The sequence below is a fragment of the Hyaena hyaena genome, unplaced genomic scaffold, assembly GCF_003009895.1.
Source record: "Hyaena hyaena isolate Hyena2069 unplaced genomic scaffold, ASM300989v1 scaffold_229, whole genome shotgun sequence".
In the NCBI taxonomy this organism is placed as follows: Eukaryota; Metazoa; Chordata; class Mammalia; order Carnivora; family Hyaenidae; genus Hyaena; species Hyaena hyaena.
The window spans coordinates 2,213,134-2,240,810 of NW_024080861.1; the positions used below are offsets into that span (position 1 = coordinate 2,213,134).

General features: G+C 43.9%; 1 protein-coding gene across 1 annotated transcript in view; it reads left to right on the forward strand.

Annotated features, from left to right (window-relative positions):
* HECA (hdc homolog, cell cycle regulator) overlaps positions 1-27,269 on the forward strand; it is a 50,011-nt gene extending 22,742 nt beyond the window's left edge. Inside the window, exons 2-4 of the mRNA XM_039243571.1 lie at positions 12,386-13,426; positions 20,169-20,323; positions 23,655-27,269. Of these exons, the coding sequence (XP_039099502.1) occupies positions 12,386-13,426; positions 20,169-20,323; positions 23,655-23,819 (1,361 nt within the window). The 3' untranslated portion in view covers positions 23,820-27,269. The remainder of the gene's footprint in view (positions 1-12,385; positions 13,427-20,168; positions 20,324-23,654) is intronic.
* Positions 27,270-27,677: the final 408 nt, after the last annotated feature.

Sequence of the window (27,677 nt, forward strand, 5' to 3'; positions counted from 1 at the left end):
TCATTCTCTTTCACTCCAGTGTCTGAAAAAAGATGACTTGAACCTGTAGACTGGCAAGCTTCAGAATCCTGTGTCACTGCAGGAGAAGATGCTGACCGAGTTTGCACTGATGGCAGGCAGGGAGGCAAGGGCTGATTAGGATCTTTGAGAATGTGGTCAGAATTCCAAGTGGTGATGATAGATCCCTGCAGCCGCTGATGCGGAGCTGGCCAACGTTCAAGAGTGACGCGTGGAAGGGGAACCCAGAGAGTAAACAGTTGTTTACTGGCAGTTGTAAACAAGGCCAAAATGACCGGGGTTGACAATGGATCATGAAGTTAAAACTTAATTGTTATAGAACGTGGTTAACCAAACCATATTCCCTTTTGGGACTAGTTTGGGTTTATAATAAGGTGAAGGCCCTTGTCTTTTCTAGTTTTTGTTTCACGATTTTGTTTTTGTAAATGTATAGGAACACAATAAACAATTTTCCTATGAAGGAACATTTTGGGTTTTCTGTACCAGAGCAAGTAAAAGTAAATAAAGTGCAAGGTTTTTTTTTTTCTTCACTGTGGAAATCATACTGCATGTAGAGTAGACAGGTACGTGTGTATAAACTTAACACGGATGAGGTCACACCAAGTTATTTGTAGATAAACTCATGCACGTATATGAATGTGTGCACCTGCTTCCTTTCTTCCTGTCTGTCTGTCTGTCTGTCTTTTGTAGGCTCCATGCCTACATGAGGGGTTGGAACTCATGATCCTGAGATTCAGAGTCATGTGCTCTACTGACTAAACCAGCCAGGCATCCCACACCTTATTTCAACATCTGTTATAAACTTATTTTTTCTTTTAATTCTTATTTATTAGAGTGCATATATGGATGGTTAGTTTACCAATGAATATAACTTTTTCGTATTGAATCAAGTTGCCATTATACTTGCTCATGCCACTGATGGAGACTAGAAACTTCACTAATGTATTATTCTCCCTATAAGCTTGATACATGGACACTTTTTTAAAACATTGATTTTCCCTCCTTCCCTCCCTCTGTTCTTTCTTTTCCTTCCTTCCTCCCTCCCTCCCTCCTTCCTTCCTTCCTTCCTTCCTTTCTGTCTCTCTGTTCCTCTCTCTTTCTCTCTCTTAGAACACGAGCAGGGGAAGGGCAGAGAGAGAGGGAGATGCAGAGCCTGACGTGGGGCTTGAACTCACAGACTAAGAGATCATGACCTGAGCTGAAGTCGGACGCTTAACTGACGGAGCCACCCAAGTGCCCCAACACTGATGTTTCTTAAGTAGCCATCCCACGTGGATGGGATTGGAATTGGCCAGACTACTCTAGTTGTCAGGGGTGAGGTGTTCCAGGACTAGGTTCAGATTATGTAGCCACATTTTTGTCACTTGTCATTTCTCAGTTCATTGCCCTTTTTCTGCCTCTCCCCTCAGATCTAGTCTCTGAGGTAAATTTGGGACTCTTCCTTTTCATATTCGCAGGACATGAATTCCCACGTTTGATAGGTGAGGGAGGAGAAGGGGTGCAGTGGATGTAAAGACAGTGCTGATGAGAAGAGCTGTGTGGAGACCTGAGTGGGCCCGCACGAGGATGCCAGCGCCCAAGAAGTCTGGTTTTGTGGTTAGAGCCAAGGAGAGGGCCCCTGGGCAGAAGACTGGGCAGGGAAGAGATTGGAGCAGTCTGAGCCCATTTCACCACTGTCTCAACTTCCCCAGTGAGGCTGGGAGCAGGTGGATGGAGGTGGGGGGAGGCACACACATGGACCAGGCAGACCGAGGCCTGGGTTGGCTGGCAGAATAGAGTGACGGGAGCAGACCAGCCTGTGTCTGAGAGAAGAGAAGTGATGATGGGAATGGCTGGAGGCGAGTGTGGATAGCAGAGGCTGAAGCAGCAGGAGCTGAGCCAAGGGGAAGGAGGAGAGGTGTGCAGTGGATGAGGTGAGTGGTTCAAGGACAGAGAGCTTGTCCACAGGGTCTTTTCCTAGGAGTTTGATCCAGGCCATGGCAGAGAGGGTGGCCCTCCTGAAATGTGGGACCTCTGGGGTCAGTGGGTCACCCAGGCCTCCCCTCTCCTTTTGCACCTTTCTCTGGTTGGCCTTGGCAAGTGAGGGGGGAAGAGGGTGCCCTGGCACCTGTCAGGTACAGATTTTAATATATATTAGGCAAAACTAATTGGAAAGTTAAGAAAGAGGTGGCGAATGAATATGTATTCTTCCTAAAACAAAGTGTTTCTCAAAAATGCTTGTAATACTAGAAGATAAATAATAAATGGGAGTATTAGTATTAGGGACCATGCTATTAGGAAAAATAGTGGATGTCCTGAGTCATTACAAGAGGTAGGTCACAGATTTGGCTTTCATATTTTTCGCACAGGAGGAAGCAAACAGAAGCAGGGCTGTTCGCTACAGTGTCCATCAGATTCAAGAAAAACAAAAACAGTCACTCAGCCGTTTATAAAGTATAAAATACTGAGTATATATAAAATGAATAAAATATAAATAAGTATAAAATAAATAAAATATGTAAAGTATAAACACTGGGTCCATAAGATACTCAGTATAAAATACTTAGAAATGTCCATGACAATTATCCTTTTACAAATTAAAAAGAAATTCCTAGGCTTGTTGACATCATTAAACACAGTCTGTCCAGAGAGTGAAACAGTGTGGTCTAGGTAACCAACTCTGTGATACCTGGCTTACCTGAGCGGTGCTAACTTTTGTCTGGTACGGGAGTCACGTAGCCAGACGCGTCCAGGGTCCTGGCGTGAAGTGTGAGTGGGGCGGGGCGGAGCCCCGAAGACCTGGAGAGAGGCACCACAAGGCGTTTGGGCGCATAGTCCATAACAGAACCCCCTGTACGGGGTTCAGAAGTCACGCCGCAGGCCAGAACACACCATGGGAACTCTGATCTGGACGCGTGCGTGGACACCATCTACGAAAACTTTCCTAAAAATGGTTTCTTTCAGTTGAGCTTTCGGAAGATATCGAGCAGCAGGGAGTTGTGGGTCGTGTTCTCTGACAGGCGCCTGGTTTGCAGTGACCCAGGCTGCCAGTTAATCATGCAGCTGTATGTGTTACTTGTTGGACAGGCTAGGAAGGAGGTGAAGCCATTTGTCTTTTTAGCTGAGGCCACTGGGAATCGTAGGGGAGGAAAACTTGTCCCTTCTTTCCCTTCTAGGTTCTCTGACTGACCTAATAATTAAATTGACATAAGACAGATTGACAGGAGAAAAACAAATTTAATTATATATGTATGAGAGCCACACAAAGATATGAGAGGCTTTCTGACAGGCAATTGACGTTTATATGCCACCATGAGTTAAAGAGGAGTAGATGGAGGAGTCAGGGACTTCAGAGGGGAGGAAGACAATTTACAGGAAGATGGGGAGAGCAAATGTTTGGTAAGCAAGGTCTTTCTTATGTGGGGGAGGGGGGTGGTGGAAGTCATCTTTATCTTTGGTAATCCCTCTCCTGGTACTGGCTCCCTGTCTGAATTTTTAAGTGGAGGAAGGTAAAAAGCTCTTCTTGAATCTGTTTGGCCTTGATTGTCTTAAGCTCTGGAGTGGCCTGCCTTGAACCACATCGGAATCTAGAGGTAAGGGGAGATAGCCAATTCTACTATGGCCTTTGATCTCCAGGCACCATTTTGGGCCCACCCAAGAGAAAAGAGGTAGTCCATCATTTTGGGGATGCCATGATATGACTTAGGTGGTAAATGGGTATCACATATAAATAAAAATTAAGAGTTTTGATTATGGCCACATTTTGAATATTTGTGCTGGCAAAGGAGAGGACATTGACAAAGACCATCTAAGTTCTGTGATGTTTCAGAAGAGCAAGAAAATTTCTTAAAATTGGAATATAGTACTGAAGGATGACATGAGGTCTTTTAAAAATGGGATTGTTTAAAAGCAGTCTTCTGAATGGGAGAAGATATTACAAATGATATATCTAATAAAGGGTTAATACCCAAACTATATAAAGAATTTACACAAGCTAACACTAAAAAAATAAACCATCTGATTAAAAAATGCAGAGGACCTGAATAGACATTTTTTCCAAAGAAGACCTACAAAGAGCCAACAGACATATGAAAAGATGCTCAACATCACTAATCATCATAGAAATGCAAACCAAGACCACAATAAAATGAGAATATCACTGGATGCTTTTCAGAGTGGCTAGTCAGGAAAACAAGAAATACAAGTGTTGGCAAGGATGTGGAGAAAAGGGAACCTTCCTGTCCTTTTGATGGGAATGTAAATTGGTGCAATGACTGTGCAAAACAATATGGAGGTTCCTCACAAAATTAAAAATAGAAATAGCATATGGTCCATTAAGTCCACTATTGGGTATTTACCAAAGGAAATGAAAACACTAGTTGAAAAAAATAACCTGAACCCCTATGTTCATTGAAGCGTTATTTACAATAGCCAAGATGTGCAAGCAACCCAAGTGTCTATTCATAGAGGAATAGATAAAGAAGATGTGGCATTATATATACAATGGAGTCCTAGTCATAAGAAAAGGTAAGATCTTGCCATTCGCAACAACATGGGTGGACCTATAGGGTATTATGCTAAGTAAAGTAAATTAGAGAAAGATAAATGCCATATAATTTCACTTATATGTGGACTCTAAAACATGAATGACTAAATGAATCAAAGGAACAAATAGACTTTTAAAACCCCAGAACAAACTGATAGCCAGAAGGGAAGTGGGTGAAGGAATGGGTATAGTAGGCAAAGAGAATTAAGAGGTACAGACTTGCAGTTATAAATATGTCATGGGAATGACAAGTATATAGCATAGTCGATAATATTATAGATAATATTGTAATAACTTTGTATGGTGACAGATGGTTACTATACGTACCATGGTGGTGAGAGCATTGAGAATTATATACAGTTGTTGAATTCCTATGTTGTGCACTTGAAACTAAGAGAAACATTGTATGTTAAGTATTCCTCAATAATCAAAGAAATGGGATAGTTTAACACTTGGACAGTTTCTCTGCAGTTACATACAAATACACATGCATGTACATACATACATAACCTGGAGTTGTGTTCCCATCTTAGGATACTGTGATTGAGTTCCAAGAGCTCGTGAACCTATCTTCCTTCAGGGTAAGCGCAGGCAGTACATGTAATGCTGTGTAGTTCTCTGTGGACCAGCTCCCTCTATGATCTGAGCACAAGAGAAGGCAGCCTGCTCATTTATTTCCTAGTATGCTGTGATCCCATTATATGCAAATTAAGTAAATTCCAACTAATGACACATAAATAATATCAATAAAAGCTTCATTTGATGTGCAAAATTTCAGTGGACCCATTCCCCCACTGTATCAAGCAATGCCATTTTTAAGCTAGCAGTTCAGCTGAATTATCAAAATGCTTTGGAGCACCTGGATGGCTTAGTTAAACTTCTGACTCTTGGTTTCTGCTCAGGTCAAGATCTTACAGTTCGTGGGTTCAAGCCCCACATTGCAGTTCTGACAGTGCAGAGCCTGCTTGGAATTCTCTCTCCCTCTCTTTCTTTCTCTCTGCTCCTTCTGCGCGTGCTCTCGCTCTCTCTCTCTCTCTCAAAATAAAAGAACTTAAAAAAAAGTTGCTGTTATAATTAATAAATAAATAAATAAATAAATAAATAAAATCAAACTGCTTTGATACCCAGTGGCATTACCTTTTCTTATAAAGGTTTTTTTTAATGTTTATTTTGGAGAGACAGAGTGCGAGTGGGGGAGGAGCAGAGAGAGAAGGAGACACAGCATCTGAAGCAGGCTCCAGGCTCTGAGCTGTCAGCACAGAGCCCAGCACAGGGCATGAACCCACGAACTGCAAGATCATGACCTGAGCCAAAGTCGGACGCTTAACTGACTGAGCCACCCAGGCGCCCCTTATAAAGAGAAATACCTACCAACCCTTGGCAGTATTATGTAGACTTTTTTTTCTTTTAATGTGGACTTTTTATTCATACAACTGCTTTTGGGCACCTGGCTTAGTTGGTAGAGCATGTGACTTTTGGTCTCAGGATTGTGAGTTCAAGCCCCACATTGGGCATGGAGCCTACTTAAAAAAACTTCTTGAAGAACTTTGATGATATTTATATTATCTTAAAAATGATTATTACAATTTAAGTCTGTCTTTCAAAACATCCAGGTGTTCTAATTCTGGTGCTGGAAAACACCCTGAAAATCGGTAACTTTTGAACAGAAATGTGATAAAACACACTGTGATAGGTCATGCTGTTAATTTATGAGCTACAGCTGAGAAATATTAGGGAGAATGCTGATATTAAAAAGCAACAGTAAAGAAAAATAGAACACAATGACTGCAGATTTATATGTTCTGGGGCTGCATTCCCCACACCTTTCCCTTAGCCTGTGGGGTAATCAGTCTTGAAGTTATGTGAGTTCTTCAGGGACACATCCCATGAATCAAATGTAGCCATGCTTTATGAATCCCTGTTAGCTGGGCTTGGAAAAGATTGCTTAGGTCGAAAAGATGCATTTAGCAAGGCACTTATTTGTCTGACACTGAGTAGAACATCTTTAAATGATTAGAAGAAGAAAATTTTGCATCTAGTTTTTCAAGACTTGCCAGTAAACATTTATTGAATTATTTTATGCCTGCCACCTGCTTTGTCGTGGGGAAGAAGTGCATTTCTTGTTCGTTCTTATGTGTGGAGCAAGCTGGTTGTAGCTTTGCACTAAATACTTTCAAAGTCCTGTGGTTTTTATAGCAAAGAATATAAAGTGACAGGGCTTGTAATAATAATTCCTTAAATTTAAATGGTGGTTAATCTGTGCCAGGCACTATTGTGAACTACTTTAATAACTCATTTAATCCTCACAGCACCCCTTCGAGATTGGTACTGTTATTTGTGCCATTCTATAGGGAAGACAGAAGCCCAGGGAGGTTAAGTGATGTGCCAGAGATCTTAAAACTGGTAAGTTGCAGAGCGGAAAGTCAGATCGAGGCTGGCTGTCTCCACAGTCTCTGTCCTCATTGACCGATCTTTGTGGCCTCTCAGGAAGCTGGAAGAGGAGGCTCCTCTTGTCAGAAACCTCATACCCTGAGGGGGATTTGCTCCAAAAACCCAGGATGTGCTCCCTTGTAAGAGGAATTACTGTATGGAAAAGAGACGTGTAGTTAAATTGTGGTTCGGAAGCCCTGCGGTTTGTATGTGGTAACTGCATACCGGAGGAAGGGATGGGAAGTTTGTGGAAGTGAGGGGGAGGGCCACACTGTACCCTGAACTTGGAGTTCCGGGATGAGACTGGAAGGCCTGTTGAGAACAGTGCTCCCAAAGGGTTCACCCCTCACCCTTTCCCTGTCCTTCAGCTCTTCCGTCACCACAGAGTAGGGCTGTGCTTTCCTTCAGCAAGACGTTTATTAAACAGTGTCATTTTCACGTAGTGGGTTTACAAGGATGCGTGTGACCAAGTCCCTACCTCAGATTTTGCCTGGAAAGCCTGTGACTTCAGAAAACCCTCCTCACCCCTCCACCCCGCTGAGCTCCCCACCTGCTTGTGATGCTTGGCGACTATTTTAAGAGGGGTGAAGGATTCAACTTTACAGTCAAAAAGCTGACAGTGGCAATGTCTGTCTGGTTTATGGGGCTCCAGTTAGTGTCAATGGGTGTGTCGAGGGGTTTGGGTTTGTTGGGCAGCCTGCGTAGATGACTGCTGTCAGACCCTTGCCTTCTAATAGGTGTGGGAGCACAGAGACCTGCCACGGGTGGAGGGGTGGGGACAGTGACAGACTTTTGCCCAAGTGATGTCACCTACCTAGGTCATTGTTGAGACTTGAAACTACTTGAGATTTTTGCCCAGAATGAGGGATCCCTAATTATTTTCGCTCAGGCAAGGAGAAATTGCCGCTGAGTCCTGAGGAGCTGATGATGAAGCGGAAAAACGCACCAGAGGGTTTATATACATGTGTAAGAGCAACGCTCACTGCATGAAGGAACAGCTCCCCATATTGCTTGTCCGTAAGACTATCACAGCTTTAGACCGATGTCCTGAGGAATGTACGTGACACGGGCCCTTCCTGAACAGGGGATTCCCTTCTTCCCTCTCTCCCATTAAAGGTTTAGTTGTATCACATCAGTCTATATTCTGTACCTTCACCTTTGTGGAACTCTAATTCTTAAGAGCTAGGAATTTTGTAACTTTAGAGACCACTTTCAGGAAGGAGTCCAATGCATGTCTGTAATACTGTAATTTGTTATGGGTGCAATTTGAAAGCCGTTTGTGCTATTTCTTAGCGTTCTAAAATCTTTCCCTGTTTGTTTTAGTTACCGTAAGACTTAGGAGATTGAAAAAGAGACATGGCCTCATTTGTCTTTTGCTTACTTTCTGAACCCCTTTTGTGTGTCCAAGACATTAGGTGGAGAAAGTAGGCAATATATTGAAGCAGTTTGCCTTGAGTTGTGGAGCCAGACACACAGGTATCCTGTGGCCGTGGAGGTAGCAGGGGAGGGTTGTTACAGAACTGCCTGGCGCACTCCCACATGCACTTTCCTGTGAATGAGGGTAAGCATTTTTGTTCTCTTTACAGACGAGGAAGCAGGAAACTGCCCCACATCAAACAGCTAGTCACCCAAACTCCTCGAGCGTTATTCCCAGCTGCCTTTCCAGTGTGGACAGTGGGAGGGAGAGGGCAAGTTTGAGCCAAGCCTAGAAGACAGTCATGTCTGGCTGCAGATGTCGGCCCTCTGTGGCTTCATCAGAAGGCTGGTGAGATGGGAGAAGCCTTGTCAGGAGTCCTCGTGTGGGACCCGAGTCTCACCCCGTTACTCACCCTGATCCTTGGAGCCTCGCCGTCAGGCTGGAGGTGTGTAACAGGCTGAGGTGGTGGTTGCACGTATGTTTGGTCTCAAGCCCGTCTTTGTGTTGGAGGCCTAGCTACAAAGACCACATCAGTGGCCAAGATGGAAACGAGCAGGCTGGCAGGTTGGAGTGGGGGCTCTTGGTGGCAGAGCTGTGGAGGGGAGACTGCGTGTGAGCATGGCTGTGGTCGGGGTGGCCGTGACGGAGAAGGGCCTGGAGCTGTCTGGCCTGCTCGGAGCCACACACGCTTCTGTCAGAGCACCTCGCACGAGTTGCTGATTCTTGCAGCTCCGAAGACCCAGCACATAGGAAATGCTCAAAATTGCTTCCGTGATGGATTTGCAGCTTTTTGACAAAGATATAAATAGGACTTTCCCCCTTTTAATCTACCTTCTTTAATGTGAAACTACTTTAAAAAAAGAAATACCAAGCCAACTCAGCATTTAAGATGTAAAATTTTGGATGTTGTGAATGCCAAGGTATAGTTAGGCCATTCTTTGATTTCTTTAGTCCTGGGTTGATATCACTTTGGCTACTGCCATTACGTTTCAGAGGTATTCTCTCCAAGCCTGCTTCTCTGTAGGAGTGAAGATAAAAGCAACTGAACTTGGTTTAATTGACTAATTAACATTTTAAAGGAGACTAAAGGTCACAGCCCAGATGACTGCAGTTAATTTTACTCAGTTTACAGACCATTTTTCTACTTCATTTCAGTGTGCTTCAGTACACGTAGGCCTTTCTCTCTGCGTAGGATTTCAGCTTGCTCTCTTCTGCTCAGCTTGTCACGTTGGGTTTCTTTTGCCAGTGTCATTTTAATTCAGCTTCATTAGCACAGGATGTGTGCAGGGCCTAGGCCCAGGGGTGCCAGGAGCACAAAGATAAGTAAGAGGCATCCTCTCTCTGAAGTCATCACCTGGTGGGACCACAGTGGGGACTCAAGGTTCAGACCAGACTATGGTTGGGAGGGGGCGGTTCTGGTGAAATCAGTGTCTAGAGGTGGGCCTTGAAGGATGGGAGCCAGGGCAGAAGGTTTCCTACGTGCCAGGCCCCGCTCTAAGTACCACTTATGTGTTGGTATATTTTGTCCTTAAAAGAACCATATAAAGTACATTCAGTTGTTGCCTGCATTGTACAGGGAATTAAGATAAAGAGAAGTGACTCGTCCGAGAACACACAGCTCAGCAGTGGCACTGCTGGGATTCTGGCTCGGGCAGTCTGGTTGAGAGCCCATGCTGTGAATTGCTACACGAGGCTAGTGGGATTTGGACAAAGGAAGATTAAGGATTGTGGGCTCCTTGGTGGTAGGTGGGAGAGCCACAGTGATCAAAGGAATGGAGGTAGACCAGTTGGTTTAGGGCCTTTGACTGATGCTCTGGAGTCCCACACTGAAGGGAATGATTGTAACCTATGAGTACCATAGGCTTTGTGGGTGCCATCACCTGTGCTGGTGGAGCGTTATTTGTGATCCAGTGGGCAGGGGTGAGGTTGGGAAGGGCTTTGAGTAATGCAGTTGCAGAGCTCATTGCCTCTCCTACTCTTCAAGCTATCCTAAAATTTTGGCGTTCGTTCCCTGAGTAGATAAACATGTGCTGGTCTCCGGTCTTACTGGCCTCTTCCCATTCTTTTTCCTTTCTTCCACAGTTGTACTTCTGGGAAGAGTTTTCTGGAAGGTCATCTGTACTACTACTTTTTTACCTCACCATCTACTCTTCACCATCCACCTCTGATCTGTCTCCTGTCATTCCACTGGAACTGTTCTTACTAAGGTGTCACTGACTGGCTCACTGATCATTCTGGTGAGGACTTTTCAGTCTTTAACGTACCCAGTACTTTCCAGTGAGGGCAGGCAGTTTTGCTCCCTCTCCCCACCCAGGGGATAGCTGGCAATGTCTGAAGACATTCTTGGGTGTCACAGTTGAGGAAGGTGGTATTGCTGGCATCTTGCAGAAATGCTCCTAACGTCTGTAGTACACAGGCCGCTGCGTACAACAAAGAAGTACCCAGCCCCAAGTGTCAGTAGTGCAGAGGTTGAGACCTGGTGGTCTCTGGGTGCATTTCTTCGTTCTCTGTTCTTACAAATTTCCAACTGCCTTGATATAATTCGCTTCTGACTTGTCTTTCAGTGAATTCTCAGTTCATTCCTTACCAGCCTCTGTGGAGGAGTCTTCTCAGCCTTTTAATATTGCTTCTCAGGATTCTTTTCTTCTCCTCACATTCCTGCTGGGCTAACTCCTCAGTCCACGGATTTATCCTGCACCTCTGGGTGTGTGGCTGCACATCTGTATTTGGGCTCCAGGTCTTCTTAGCTCCAGGCTTGTCTTTCTCCACCTCTGGTACACAGGCTTCTCGTTCAGCAGGTCTAGAGTGAGGCCCGCCCCAAGTTGTCTTCGTCCAAACCTGCCCCTCTCATGTTCGCTGTCCACCAGAGTTGGCTCATCCCTAACAGCGAGCACCATCTTACTCTGCTGCTGTGCCTGTGGCACAGACACTCATCTTTCATCCAGACGAGTGCCCCCTATCTTCCCCGCCTCATGTCCCACACTGCCACCAGGGTAAGGTTTCTAAAACAGAACCTGAGGGTTCTCAGCTACAAAAGGCAAAGCTGAAACTAAGCTTGGCACGTAGAACCTCCCTGATCAAGCCCAGCTTCCTGACTAGCAGTATTACTGCTTTCCAGAAGGGCCTTTTGAAAATGTTACAGATGTTGAAATAACCAGAACCCAGTGGGATTCCCGTCTCTCTAAATCCTATTTACTTCTTAGGAAATAGATTCTACTCTGTGTCACCAAGTTTTCCCTCCTTTTGGGGAGCCTGATTGGCTTTTTGGGTGCGGGTGGGGCATGTGGTTAAATAGGGTAGAAATATCTTGGCGTTCCTGCTTTCTGTCTTGATAGCTTGAGGAGAGTTCTGGTTTTCTCCTTCATGACCTGGCAGTGTGATTCTGTGTAGACCAACAATTAGTTTGACCAAGCATTCTTCCCTTAGGTATCAGACCATTCTAGGAGAGTTGGGGAGAGGTAAGTCTGCTTTCTAGCTTTTCTGTGGTATTCAGGATAACCTAAAGTTAGTGATAAAGGGCTCTGCGGGCCCTTTTGGAGTGGTCATCTGAACTCGTTGGCTAAGTGGCTTCATTAGATTACTTCCTAGTTCATTGGAGTGATTCTTTTTTTAAAAGAACCTTGGAGCTGCCTGTCATTATACCCATATCTTACGAAAACCTCGTGCTACACTGTACTGTTGTTAGTACTGACATGCGGTTAATTGCACTGTGAAGGATTTGGACTTTTTGAAGCTTAGTGGTGTGTTTTTCCACAGATAACAGATACCTGAAAATAAATTCCCTTGGCCCAACAAAATGCCAGAAGAGAGTAGCACATGTCTTCTAATCCTGTCTCGTGTTACTGCAGCGGTGGGAGTCTCGGCACCAGAAAATTGCCCTGTTGGCATGAATGGGCTAACGTGGGGACGGTAGCTTTGCTCTCTGACCAGGTTCCCGCTGGGATCCCGGCTCCTGCGTGCTGAACCTCTCCCTCTCTCTCTCTCTCCCCCCCCAGAAGCCCCCTGTGCCACGCCCCTGATCTGCAGCTTCGGCAGGCCGGTGGACCTGGACAAGGACGACTACCAGAAGGTGCTGTGCAACAACGAGCACTGCCCCTGCAGCACCTGGATGCACCTGCAGTGCTTCTACGAGTGGGAGAGCAGCATCCTCGTGCAGTTCAACTGCATCGGCCGGGCCCGCAGCTGGAACGAGAAGCAGTGCCGCCAGAACATGTGGACAAAGAAGGGCTACGACCTGGCTTTCCGCTTCTGCTCCTGCCGCTGCGGGCAGGGCCACTTAAAGAAGGACACAGACTGGTACCAGGTGAAGCGGATGCAGGATGAGAAAAAGAAGAAGTCTGGGTCGGATAAGAACACAGGGAGGCCCCCGGGCGAAGCAGGGGACGAGGCCAAAAAGTGCAGGCCGCCCAGCAAGCCCCAGAAGGGCCTGAGCCATGACCTCCCGCGGCGGCACTCCATGGACCGGCAGAACTCCCAGGAGAAGGCGGTGGGCGCGGCGGCCTATGGGGCCCGCTCTCCCGGCGGCTCCCCGGGCCAGTCCCCGCCCACCGGCTACTCCATCCTCTCCCCCGCCCACTTCAGCGGCCCCCGCTCCTCCAGGTACCTCGGGGAATTCTTAAAGAACGCCATCCATCTGGAGCCGCACAAAAAGGCCATGGCCGGGGGCCACGTGTTCCGGAACACGCACTTCGAGTACAGTCCGGCTGGCTTATCCGTGCACCGGGGCGGCCACTTCGACGCGCCCGTGCAGTTCCTGCGGCGGCTGGACCTGTCCGAGCTGCTCACTCACATCCCCAGGCATAAACTGAACACTTTCCACGTGCGGATGGAAGACGACGCCCAGATGGGCCAGGGCGAGGACCTGCGGAAGTTCATCCTGGCGGCCCTCAGCGCCAGCCACAGGAACGTCGTCAACTGCGCTCTGTGCCACAGGGCGCTCCCGGTGTTCGAACAGTTCCCTCTGGTGGACGGAACTCTGTTCTTGAGCCCGTCGAGACACGATGAGATCGAGTATGACGTTCCGTGTCATCTTCAAGGTACAGGTGGTCGTTCACCTTGCCTGCTTTCTGTGTGTTACAAGCTGAAAAGCAAACGCGATGGGATGGCCCTGGTCCGGCTTGATTTTAACTGTTGGTGCTTTCTTGGTTTTTTAGTCAGGTGTTAGGTGATGGTTGAGTGTTTCATCTTTGCCCATTGAGTGGTGGAGGTGGGGTTGGGTTTTTTTTTTTTCCCCCTCTACCCTGATGTCACTGGACCAACTACAGTTGTCCTGGTGGGTAATTCTATGTTTGTTCTGCTGTAATTTGAAGGGAGGATTCCTGGTGTGTAGTTTTTCGTAACTGGGAGGGAATTTAGAGTTGGAATTGCATAATTATGTCACTTGGTATAAATCGGTTGCCTTTGAAACCTGTGTTAATGTGCCCAGCATGCTGTATATTCTGTGTGATCCTTGTAAAGATGATGGAGTAAGGGAAAGTAGGGGTCAGAGAGGGCCAGCATGTTTTTAGATTAATTGAATTAATCTTAAAGTTTACCGAAGGTAAGGCTCTCTGGATAGCAGCAAATGGAAAATGGAGGGTTACTTACTGAAAGCTGAGACATTGCCCTGGTGGTGAAGTGGGGGAAGCTTAGCGCCGGGGATGACGATCAGGAAAGCAGGGGTAGTTCAGCCATAACTTAAATGATGGGGGTTGGTCAGTGTATGTGAGAAACCTATCAATTCGTGTAAAATTACTGAATTTTTTAAAAGAAGTTATTTGTTTTAAGAGAGAGTGAGTGCACATAGATGTGTGTGGAGGGCAGGGGGTCGGAGAGGCAGAGAGAGAGAGAGAGAGAGAGAGAGAGAGAGAGAGAGAGAAAGAAAATATCCCAAGCAGACTCCACACCAGCAATGTGGTGTGAGATCAATACCCCACTGAGCCACTCAGACGCCCTAAATTACTGAATTTATATGTAGATGAGATACATGATGTATAACACATTTGTAACTTTAAAAGTGTGATAAAAAAGGGGGCACCTGTGACAATGCAGAGCCTGCTTGGGATTCTGCTTTCTGCTTCTCCTGTACACACACTCTCTCTCTCTCTCCAAGTAAATAAATAAACTTAAAAAAAGAAACAACAATAAACTAAAAAAAGTGTGCTAAAAAAGCCTGTAGTAGAAACGATATATCCCCACCTGCCTTCTTCCCATCAACGCCTGCTGTTTCATTTCCCAGAGATGAGCACTTTTCAACTGTAACTGATTGTCAGGTTTTACCATCATCATTTAAAAAACTGCTATCTTCATATCCAAATTTAGATACTGTCTGTTGACTTACTTTTGAGGTCAATGACTTAAGTCTTCCGCTTTCTATCAGGATAATCTATTACAGCTCTTGGTTAAATCCTTTATGTTTTATTGTTAGATTATGTAAATATTTAGGGTTGAGCAAGAAGTGTAGGTGCATTTCCTGTATAGAGTACAGTATATTCTAGGACATCTTTTGTTTTCCTTCAAGGTAATAGCTGCTTCACAATTTCATTGGCTTAGTCTTTTCGGAAACAGCGGCTGGTTATTCTCACTCTCCAGCAGCTCTCACAAAGCTTTCAGAAGTGTTTGCATATACCTCTCATACTTTTTATGAATTTCTTTTTGCAGAAATCCCCTTCATGGAGCCTTATGTCTCCCTGCCCCTGTCCGTCCTGGTGCGCTCATTACTGGCTGTACCACATAGCTGCCCTTCCAGGAATTCTATAATTGCTTTTCTTTTCATTGTCTTCTGTTTCCTAGATCCCATATTTCCTTTTTTCTTGCTTTATTCCCCCAGTTTATTAAGAAACATCCCCAGGAGCTTTCTGAGAAAGCAGGCGTGGGAATAGGTATTTTCAGACCTTGCAAGTGTGATAAGATCTTGATTCTGTCTTCATACTTGATTGCTGTTTGACTGGGTATGAAGTTATAAATATTTCCAAGTTATAAATATTTTCCCCTTAGGATGCTGAAGGCCTTTCTTCACTGTCTCCTGTCTTCCAGTGTCACTGTTGAGAAGTCAAATGTTATTCTTATTCCTGTCCCTTTGTTCTCCCCTCCTATCCCCTGAAGGTTTTAAGATTTCCTCTTTATCTCTAGTGTTCTGAAGTTTCACCATGACTTGGCCCCACCCCCCTACCTCCTTCACTGTGAAGCATGCTTGCTTGGTTTCTTATTCATTCATTCATTCATTTCAATTTAATTTAATTTAATTTAATTTATAGTTTATTGTCAAGTTGGTTTCCATATAACACCCAGTGCTTATCCCAACAAGTGCCCTTCTCCATGCCCATCACCCCCTTCTCCTCTCCCCCATCCCCCATCAACCCTCAGTTTGTTCTCAGTATTTAAGAATTTCTTATGGTTTGCCTCTCTCCCTCTCCTTAGTTATTTTCCCCTTCCCCTCCCCCCATGGTCCTCTGTTAAGTTTCTCCTGTTCCACTTATGAGTGAAAACATATGGTATCTGTCCTTCTCTGCCTGACTTATTTCACTCAGCATAACACCCTTGAGTTCCATCCACATTGCTACAAATGGCCAGATTTCATTCTTTCTCATTGCTATGTAGTATTCTATTGTATAGATGAACCACATCTTCATGATCCATTTGTCAGCTGATGGACATTTAGGCTCTTTCCATGATCTGGGTATTGTTGAGAGTGCTGCTATGAACATTGGGGTACATGTGCCCCTATGCATCAGCACTCCTGTATCCCTAGCAGTGCTATTGCTGGGTCATAGGGGAGTTCTATTGTTAAATTTTTGAGGAATCTCCAGTTTTCCAGAGGGGCTGCACCAGTTTACATTCCCACCAACAGTGTAGGAAGGTGCCCGTTTCTCCATATCCTCACCAGCATCTAGAGTCTCCTGATTTGTTCATTTTAGCCACTCTGACTGGCGTGAGGTGGTATCTCAGTATGGTTTTGATTTGTATTTCCCTGATGATGAGGGATGCTGAGCATCGTTTCATGTGTCTCTTAGCCATCTAGATGTCTTTGGAGAAGTGTCTGTTCATGTCTTCTGCCCATTTCATCACTGGATTATTTGTTTTTCAGGTGTTGAGTTTCATGAGTTCCTTATAGATTTTGGATACTAGCCCTTTATCCGATATGTCATTTGCAACTATGTTTTCCCATTCTGTTGGTTGGGACTTCATCAAGTTAAAAAGCTTCTGCACACAAAGGAAATAATCAATAAAACTAATAGGCAACTGACAGAATGGGAAAAGATAGTCTCTTGGGTTTTCGACTGTAAACTTATGGTCTTCACTTTGGGCGAATGGTCTTCTAATTTATTTCTCTGAAGATTTTTTCTTTCACTCAAAAAAAAAAAACTATGCAACTGTTAGTCAGGTATTGTACCTCTTAAAATTGATCCCCCCCCTTTTTTTTGAGATGGAGGGATCTTATATATGTATTGAGCCTATTGTTTATCTCTTTATCTTGTCTTCTGGAAGATTTCTTTAACTTTATATTCCAGTATTTTTACTGAGTTTAAGATTTTCTGTTCTGTAAATACATAAATTATAATTTCCAGGAGCTCTTTTTTTAAATGTTTATTTTTGAGAGAGAGAGGGAGAGAGAGACACACAGTGTGGGTGGGGGAGGGGCAAGGAACGAGGGAGACAGTGAATCCAAAGCATGCTCCAGGGTCTGATCTTTCAGCACAGAGCCCAACGCGGGGCTCAAACCCACAAACCTTGAGATCATGACCTGAACCAAAGTCAGATGCTTAACCGACTGAGCCACCCAGGCGCCCCTGCAAGTACTATTAGAAATAAGCATTAGGGGAGCTTTTTTTTTTTTTTTTTTTTTTAATAACAGTGGTGGTTCAGATCTTAAGATTGGAAGAACTCTTGAATAGGGAGAAAAGAGAAAGTAGAGAAAGAGCATGTGGCAGAGCCCAGCACCATGTCTGAAGGGTGCCTATCAGAGAATGGGTGGAGAAAGGTGAAAATTAGATAGTCCTGAGAACTGTGTGTGTGTGTGTGTGTGTGTGTGTGTACACTTAATACACATAAGTACGTATATATCCACAAACAGCTAACGGATGTGTTAGTTAGGCACATACTACAAAGGTCTTAAGAAGTTTGACTGCTGATAAAATCTGAAGATTAGGACCAGACCCAGTCTGTGTCACAGGTGAGGCCTTGATGTTGTGTCATTGTTTTTGTTGCCACATGTCATACAAGTCCATCCACTCTTTTTTTTTATTGCTAGCTAGTGGCAATCATTTCTTCTGTCACAGAGTCCCACCCATGTATGGCTTAAAAGCATTTCCAACTACAATGGAAAGGCCGTGGTCCAGGCCACAGGAATCCAGGCTGCAGTTTATTATATGCTGCCAGAACAACTGGTTATTTCCAGGGGTGGGCCATGTGGATTGTTGTTCCCCAGCTTGCCCTTTACCCATCGCTGCCCGCCGCAGCCTCCATCTCCAGCCTCTGTTCTCTGACTCTTCCTCTGAGAAGATGGTTTGGTTTGGTTTGGTTTGGTTTGAATAATTTATTAAGATTGATCTGATTAGGAAGTTCTCGCTGTGCTTTTTTACCACTTGGAACCACAGGTGACTGTTCTTTTAGGAGTCTACTTTTTGTTTGAACTCACAGCCCTACGGTTTAGAAATGTAAAAATCTCTGTATTTAGGACAACGTGTAATAGTAACTGAAACAAATCAAGAAGTTCTAGGCCCGGTGTTCCCTGGAGCTTTCCTGGAGGTTGAGAGTGGGACAGACCTGAATTTAAGTCTGGACTTTGCTACTTATTACCTTCACCAGCCTGGGTAAGTTAAGTCAGCTCACTGAACTTCAGTCCCTCCAGTTTGGAGTGGGAATAACAGTACAGCCTGCTTCATGGTGTTGCTTTGAGGGTTAAGTGAAATGATTCACGGGGCTTCCTTAGAGCACGTGCCAGACCCTTGGTGGACACTCAGTAATGGTTCCCTGTTGGCTCTGTCATCATGGTCATTGCCACTAACACCTCACCTCTGTGTCTGTCCCTTCTCCCGCCCTTCCTGGCAGCCCACTGGCCGTCTTTGAATGTTTGAGATTTCCCAGTGGTAAATCTAGGAGGGAGACTGGCAATGAAGTATTTTCTAGTGATCTTGGATACTTGAATTGATATCACGAAATCTTGTCAGGCCACTCCACGTGGGCAAGGAACGTGGGACTTTTTTATTCTCAGTGCTCTAGAGCGGAGATGGGCAGTATTACAAGAAGCTCTTGTCACCTTCCACCCCCCCCACTCCCTTTTTTTCTTTTCGCCTTAGAGGCCTCCAGGGTTATAATATCTTTGGCTATGACTATATCTCATCCATTTAACCAACAACCAGTATGCAGTGCTTTCTACATTGCAGACATTGTTCTAGACACGGAGCCTACAGGGAAGAAAATGCATCCTTGTTGGCTTACTTCAACTCTAGACCAGATAAATGATGCTGTCTTGGATAGGAGTGGGGAACATTGGGAAAGGGACTTGTCTTAGGGGGAAGAAGATGAGGGCATTGGTGTGTATTTGGTTTGAAGGGGTGTTGGGACTCTACGGTGGTGAGGTCTCTGTAGCAAGTGCCATTAGAAATAAGCATTAGGGGAGCTTCTTTTAGAACAGTGGTGGTTCAGATCTTAAGACTGGAAGAACTCTTGAATAGGGAAAAAAGAGAAAGTAAAGGAAAAGTATTGGCAGAGCCCAGCACCACATCTGAAGGGAATGGGCAGAGAAAGGTGAAAATTAGTCCTGAGAACAGTGTGTGTGTGTGTGTGTGTGTGTGTGTGTGTGTGTGTGTGTGTTAAAACATGTTCCTACCCTCCCAGAGGAAAGAGAGCCTTGTAAGCAAATGCAATGTAAATGTACAGTACTGTAAGTACCCCAGTGGGTAAGGAGCAGGCTGGCCCTAACCACTGACAGGTGCAGAGCCATGGGCTGACTGGTGGATGGCAGGGTGCAGCACATTTTGGAGGATTACTGTACCTCTTACAGTAGCTTTGGGCACAGCAGAGCGCCCTGTGAGAGCAACAGTGTTGCTATTTTACACTGTCTAGGCTGACGCTGGACATTCCCAGTCTTTCCCAATGATTCGAATCCTAATCCTTCTGTGTAAACAAGGGTGGTGACTTCTTTCTCAAGTACTAGATATTAAAAGGCAATGGAGGAATGGGGTTGTGTCTTTTAAGAGCCCAGTAAGTAACAAATCATTGACATCCTTTTAAATAACCACTTAGAAGTAAGATATAATTCTGGTTCCTAAATTAAATATGGTGATGGCTGAGCAGTTTTGGAGACAAAGACAGTTAACGTAGTACTCGTAGCTGTGGTTTAATTCTGGGCCACCAATACCAAGACAGACTTGCCTTTTTTATGATGGGACTTGTCAGTGGACGAAAGCCCTTGACTGCAGACTAAAGTTGCTGGTTCAGTCCCCACGCCATACACAGACTTCTGAGCAGAAAGTCCTCTGATCACTGGGTGATTTTTTGCATCTGTGGCTTGATCCTTTGAGTTTGGATGCCCATATTGTAAACCTGTCAGTTCTTTTTAGAAAAGTGAATTGAGGCAATATTTACTAAAATAGAACTTCAAGTACATATGTCCCATTGATAATCGTTAGTATTCATCATTTTTCTAAACGGACAGTTTGGGGATATGTGATAAACATGACCTATTTTGCTTTGTATTTTATCTGCATGGTAACGTGTTTTTGTATAATTGGTAGGTAACCCATTTTCTGTATCTCCTCTAACGGCCCCTCTCAGCATTATGTCTTCTGTGCACAGGGAGGCTCATGCACCTGTACGCCGTGTGTGTGGACTGCCTGGAGGGGGTTCACAAGATCATCTGCATCAAGTGTAAGTCGCGGTGGGACGGCAGCTGGCACCAGCTGGGTACCATGTACACCTACGACATCCTGGCCGCCTCTCCTTGCTGTCAGGTTGGTATTGGCCCCACAGAGCGAGCTGCGCATGATCGCAGGCTTCTGGCCACAGTGAGTGCAGGGAGTTAGAGGCGGCGCTGCGGTTAGTGTGGGAGAGGACGAGGAAGATTGCAAGCAATCCCGAGACTTCCCCAGAGTCCAGAGATGAAGGTGGATGTACCACAGTGTGAGGGAGCTGTTGCTGGAATACTCTGCAGCCCTTCGCAGGGGGATGTAGACTGATGTGTAATCCATGGAGAAGAGTTGTAGTTTCAAGTCAAAAAGGTAGTTTATAGAACAGCAAAATAGTATGCTTCCATTTGTAAAAGTGAATATGGACAGGGAGCTGCTGACCTTTAACCAGAGGTTGTTTCTGGATGCTGGGGTGCTAAGTGGTTTCTTAAGTTTTCTTTTTGCTGTATTTTCTTGTGTTTGTATGACTAACATATACTTAGGTTCTGGTAAGAAAAAAGTTATTATATAGGGGCGCCTGTGTGGCTCAGTCAGTTAAGCTTCAGCTCAGGTCATGATCTCACAGTCCATGAGTTCAAACCCCACGTCAGGCTCTGTGCTAACAGCTCAGAGCCTGGAACCTGCTTTGGATTCTGTGTCTCCCTCTCTCTCTCTCTCTCTGCCCTTTCCCTGCTCACGCTCTGTCTCCCTCCCTCTCTCTCTCTCTCTCTCTCTCTCTCAAAAATAAACAAACATTAAAGAAAATGAAGAAAAAAGAAAAAGTTACTATTTAAAAGGAAGAAGAAACTTTTACATTCTTTGATAGGATTTTCTTTTTCCTTTCCTTCTGTGGGATAGTGTAGTTACCCAGAAGCTGCCTGCTTTGTACAGTGAGGTCGACATAAAAGATTTGTAATCCGTAAATCACTGGTAAGAGAAAGCATTTTCCAAAACTTAGCCACCATCAGGAGAAAGAGAAGCGGTAGCTTCCAACAACACATTAATAAGTACATGGAAACACCAGAGACCAGAGAAATTTCTTGGAAGTATCGTGGTTTATTTCCAAGTGCTTGGAGAAAAGAAAGCGTCGTTTTAGGATTCCTTGATATTCGTGGGTAGGGGAGAATTTTCCTTAACTCTATGGTGGCCAACCCTGGCTTTTAATATAAATAACTAATAAACACTTTATTGGCGATGACATAGTTTTGTATCTTTAGCGTGATGGCTTGATTTTATAAAGCGAGTGCCCAGTGGCAGCCTGTGCCAGTTGAATGGAAAGGTTTGCAGAGTGGGTATTTCAGCCATACTGTGTCTCTCCTAGTATTCTCAAAAGAGAAGTACGGTCATGAGAGACCTAAATGGCCATGCATGGCCTGTCACTTAATTCCGGATAGGACTGATCACTTTTATGCTATTCTGATACATTGACCACATTTCCATCTTAAAATTCCATTAGGCTTGGAAATGAGATCTCCTAGCCTTTTTGTTCTGCACTGTAGCGTTTTGTAACACTCACTGGGCTGTGATGCAGGCCTTTGAGACGGGAGAAACAGGAGCGGGTGGCTCCTCTCTCTTTACTCACATGAGAGAGGGTTCTCTTTTAAAGAATTAAGGAAATAAAAGAATTTGGGGCCTGTACCCCATAGAATGTTGGTGCTGGAAAGGACCTGGGAGATCTTGTTTAGCCTCCTCACTTTCCACACACAGAGTAGAAGTCCTTTTACTCAGGTCTTTACAAACGTGTCACAGCCAGTCTGGTGTTCTTTCTACAGACTGGAAGGCACTGGGATTATTTCCTGATCCTTAGGGAGGAAGCAGAATGGCATCCTGCATACCCAGCCTATGGGTACTCACTAGGTATTTCTTCCTTAAAACAGTGTAAGCCCAGACCTTTATTTTATGGAAATGGAAAATATGTTTGATTACTCTTTGGCTTAAAAAAAATATATCAGTTAACTATAGTTCACTCTTGAACAACATCGGGGTTAAGGGCACTGATCCCCTGCACAGTTGGAAATCTGCTTATAACTTTTGACTCCCTAAACACGTAACTACAAATAGTCTCCTATTGACCGAAAACCTTACGATAACATAAATAGTTGATTAAGGCGTATTTTATATATTATATGTATTATATACTGTATTCTTACGATGAAGCAAGGTAGAGAAAAGATAACATTATTAAGAAAGTAATAAGGGAAAGAGAATACACTTACAGTACTGTACTGTATTTATTTAAAAAACTCCTTATAACTGGACCTGTGTAGTTCAACCTGTGTTGTTCAAGGGTCAACTGTTTATTCACTGTGAAGGTACAAGTGTTAGACATTATTAAGTAATCAAGGGAAGTCTTCTAAGAAGACTTGGAGCCAAAAATAAGCAATGGTTAGTTATTTGAAAGGAATGGCAGATGAAAGAGAGTGTTTAAAGAGAGAGGTTTGCCCAGAATTTCGCTTTTGTTGTTCAGAAAGATTAATCAGCTAGAAGAGAATTTATCTTAGGCTCCAGGAAGGTCGTCCATGTCACGGCTAAGAATGGGGGCTCTGGAGTAAACCACTTTGCTCAGTTCTCAGCCTTCCTGCTTCCTAACTGCGGTCTTAGGCATGTTGCACTCTCACTGTGTTCCTCAGTTTCCTCATCTAAAATTTACATACTACCACATACCTCACCAGAGTATGTTGAGCACAAAATGAGACCACACTTTCTATTACACTTTTAGAATGAATCTAAATTGAGAGTCTGTTGTATTTATCATTTCTGGTTTTTCACTTAAGTTCTTGGACCTTTTGCTGAAACGACTCTAGTCTTGTGCTATCAGAGGCCCAGGCAGGAATGAAGATCTGTGCGGTGGTTTCCCAGAAGCCTCAGGATAAACATAGCACTTCTTCCTGGATTGTTCATTTTCCTTGAGTATTTTAGGGGCATTTTATTTTTGCATCAAAGAAAACAAGTGTAGTAAGGAGCAGAATGAGAGATGTATATGAAGTTTTAAAATAAACTCAGCATGTTCCCAGAAGTTTCATGAGGCTTTGAATGAAGGAAGTCGGCTTCAGCCACTCTTTACAGTCCAGGGGAGGGGGGTTTCCTGTGGTTTGGGGAGTGTTAGTGGAGATGTTCAGGCAGTACAAGTTTGGAGCTTGCTTTCTACCAGGAGGTGGAACTGCTAGTGGTGTGCACCTCCAGAGAGATGTAAGAGTCAGTGTGTCGGACTGGTGATGAGTATTTGAATATATATCTTAGGCTTTGCATAACCTGCTTTTGGTAATAAAAGGGATGCTTCGCTAAACTCTTGATCCATTTCTCTGACATAGCAATGTCGCGTTGCGGTTTGGGTGACTTTGACCTTGCTCTGAGACAAAAGGGCATCGTGGCTCACGCGTCTGTGTTTCCCCCCCAGGCCCGCCTGAACTGTAAGCACTGCGGGAAGCCTGTGATAGACGTGCGCATCGGGATGCAGTACTTCTCCGAGTACAGCAATGTCCAGCAGTGTCCGCACTGTGGGAACCTGGACTACCATTTCGTGAAGCCATTTTCCTCCTTCAAAGTTCTCGAAGCTTATTGATGAAAGCTTTGCTTTAGTAATAGCTATTTTATTGACATTATTTCTTTATGACATATCTTTTATAGGGAAACATCTGTGACGTTACTTTCTTTTCTAATTTAAAGGAGAGTTCCTTTGTGTACATGTGTCACTGACACGGGGTTGGCCCCTGGCCCTCTCTTGAGTCCTGAGTGTTAGTCTGTGGTCATGGCCAGAGCCCAGATGGATAACCCTGTGAGTCTGGGCCAGTATCTCTCTCATGCAGCTTTGAAGGTGGGGGGGGAGATAGGGTGAAATTAGCAAAGGGATCAGCTGGTTATAAACGACAAGCATGGTAGGAGTTGGAAGGAAACTCTCGTTAAGATGTTAACTGTCTCAAGACCCACTTTTAGATCTTCCCTGGCCTTGGGAAAAACACGTGATGTGTGACTGTAAGCCTGCACCTGGAGAGCTGATAGTGGGCTACTCTGTCTTGGTTTAGTGATGTGCAGCGCGCACTGGCCTGCAGACTATTTGAAAGTAGACACGAGTGCTCTTTCTATCACTGTTGTGATTTAGCAGTTTTCCTACTGAAAATTATATCCAAATTGTAAGACCTATGAAAACTAATGGTGTTGCAGAGATTTGTGGGTAAGCCAACCTGTAGTGGAGAGACAATGCTAAATGAATTTGGAAGCGATACCCAGTGACTCTAAGACGGCAAGAACAGGCAGAAAGAACCTTGTCATTTGAATTGTGTCTTTGAGGTTGGTCAGATGAGCTCTGAAGGAGAATGCATGAATAACGTGATCCGGGTGGTGCCGATTTATGTAGGCTGCACTGTCGAAGTGTCATTGAATGTCAGATCCTTCTTACAGGTAAATCTCACAGCCGTAGACCCTTACTGGTGAATTTCGGAGCCACCATTATTACCATGCTCTGCCTTCCACAAAATTTTTATGGCCACATTTTACCCATTTAATGCTGAGTTTCCTAAATCATAGGTTTGACCCTAGGAAGGAAAGGGAAAAAATTGCTTTTGGGGATTTGAGGAAAAATAATGGTAATATTTCTTTTTAAAATGTGTTTCGTTTTTCAGAACATTATGTGTTGTAATGTAAAACAGTATGCTTGAGAAGAGGTCATTCTGAAGCCCTCCATGGTAGTACTTCACCATCAGTGAAAAAAGATGATAATTTGTGTGCCTCGATTAGTCAGAGCATTGGGCTTTCCTAAATACAGACTTGATGATTTAAACAGACTGACACCTCATACCCATATAGAATTGTAATTGGAGTCTGATTTCTCAAAAATGGATTTGGTAGTTTCAAGTACTACACGTATGCTAATAAAATGCTAAGAATACAATCGTTTCATGGGTAACCAAATTGGGGTTATGTGAACATTTTGTATTATTCATTTGGTTTATACCTTTTTTCCCCCTCTCAGAAAGACAGCGTTTTCCCTCTCAGAATTGTTTAGCTATTATTGCAAACAAGTTTCAGTTCTGCTGTGTGACATATTTGATGTTTTGTTTGAAATAACAGAGCATTAAAGAACCAGTATATTGACTAATGTCCTTATCTTTCAGTTTGGATGATTGTAATTCGGTTTACTGCATCTGGTTTACTGTTTGATGATCTGAGAAATATTTCACAGTAGGGGGAAATGAAATGCTCAATGCCTTTAAGAAGCGGCAAATCGGTATTGGTCTGATGGTACTTGATGCGACTGTAAAAGGACTATAAGACATAGCCCTTGCAAATTTGTCTTTAATACACAGAGCTGTAATTGTGAATTAACTGGTTCCCCGTTGATTCTCTCATGTATCCAAGTAAAAAAATTGGTTTCTCTTGTCCTAAGAGTAGCATTTGGATTTCAGTTCTGAATTTAAAACAAATAGTAAAATACATGTTGGTAATGCTATTTTTTAATCCACCTAAAATTTTGTAGAGAAACCTGCTTACATCGTTGTTCTGGATCTTAAAACTTCCACATTTACACATTCACAAGGTCCTTGGGCTGAAACTACTGTGAGTGTAGTGTCTGATGTATTCAGTGTTTTCGCCTTATATTTGTTTTCTACTCTCTGAAAAATAGGATGGGGAGTTTTCCCTGTAATTAGATGCAATTTGCTTTTGGTCCTTATTTGGATGACAAAGTTAGGATTCTGTGGCTGCTGCAGATATATAAAAGTCGAGGCACAGGTCTCATCTGAGAGTATCTTTTGCTTTGAAGTCATCACGTTCTCCTCCAAAGTAGAGAATCTGGCTTATTTGAGAATAAAATATAATTGAGTTTGCAACAATGTGGAGAGTAAATCTCATTTTGGAGATCTGCTGACCTTGGTACTTTTGCCACACTTTCTCAAAGTACTTTGCTCTGAATTCCTTGGTGGAAGTTGGAGTATGTCAAAAAAGAGGACTATTTTTGTTGTAGTTTGGATGTTAAAGGATATTAGTCACACCACAGATCCATTTTCTTTTTTTCTGATACACGTAGCGCTCAGTAAAATGAACCACTTCCACTGATTAGTAATTTCAAAGTGATTTTTCGTCTGTGCTCACTTTTGTTTTTGTCATTTAGTTTAAGTGTTCTATACTTGGAACAAATAACATTTTAACTGCTTCATTCTAGTGAGAAACTCTTTCTGATGGTTTTATTACTTCCTCTTCAGGCTGACTCAGTTGTCCACTCTCTTCTGGTTGCATCTGAAAGCAAGTAATAGATAATACTGAGTTTATCAGCTCCTTGATTAAAAACTAGACCTTGGCCATGCCATTGCGGAGTGGGATAAATTATTCCACTCTGAGAAAGAGCACTCCCTGGGCTTTGCTTTCCCGTTTTTGCAAAAGAAGCTTATTTTCAGAGTAAAAAGTATTTTCATATCTGTTTGGGGGGAAATGGACTCATCTTAAGGAAGAATATTATTTGGTGTTGAAATACTAGAACTAACAGATAGGCTGATGCATAACTTCTCAGACCGTGAGACCTGACTTGCTGCAGTCTTATGTCTTGTCCCATAAGACCCAACGCTTCATGTACAGCCTGTCCTGCTTTCCCGGGTCAGGACCTCCACGTGGCTCTCCCCTCTGGTCTCCTGGTTGCAGCGCTAGAGCAATTTTGGTCGGAGGTTTGGGGAGGACTTGAGGAGTAAGCGCCCCTGTTCAGTGTTTTTGTTCCTTTCATAGGATGCTGCCTAACCCAGCTCATCTCTGTGTCCTGTTGACTTTGTTATTATTCCAGGTTAATTGAAAGGAAGAATCACGGATGGGCATCATTAAAACCAGCTCAAAAATATATTCTCGTCAGTAAACACTTCTTGTCAAGATGTCTTGGATTGCACTTTTGTTGAGGGAAGAAGGTGTAAATAGTTCGAGAATGTTGATAAACCTGAAACATTTGGTTATGGAATCGTGTGTGGTGTTTGAAGGTTTCTGTTTGTGACATGTATGTATTAAAAACAATAAAATTTCAGAAACTAACATTGTATCTCTCTTCGGTGTGTCACTTTATTTGGGATTCAAGGTTTTCGAGTTTGGGGTTGTTTGATCAGCAAAGATAATAGGGAGGACCTTCTGGGGCTTTGCTCACTGCTCAGGTAGCCATCCCACAATCCCCGTTGGCAGCTGAGGAAAACTTCGAATTTACAAAGCTGTTTGATGGTGGTGTGTCGCATGTAACCGACCTGTGCAATAAAATAACAAGGTTGGTTCCATAAGAATAGTGTAAAATTATTCTGGCTATAGGGAATTCTATTGAATAGGTAGATAATCCTGTTCTACAGCTTTTGCTTTGGTTCCCAGGCCTATACCAACTTTCATAATGTAAAGACTTGATCATGTGCTTCTTTATTATAAAGAAAAACTTTTTGCCGAGTTTATGCACTGTGGTCTGGTA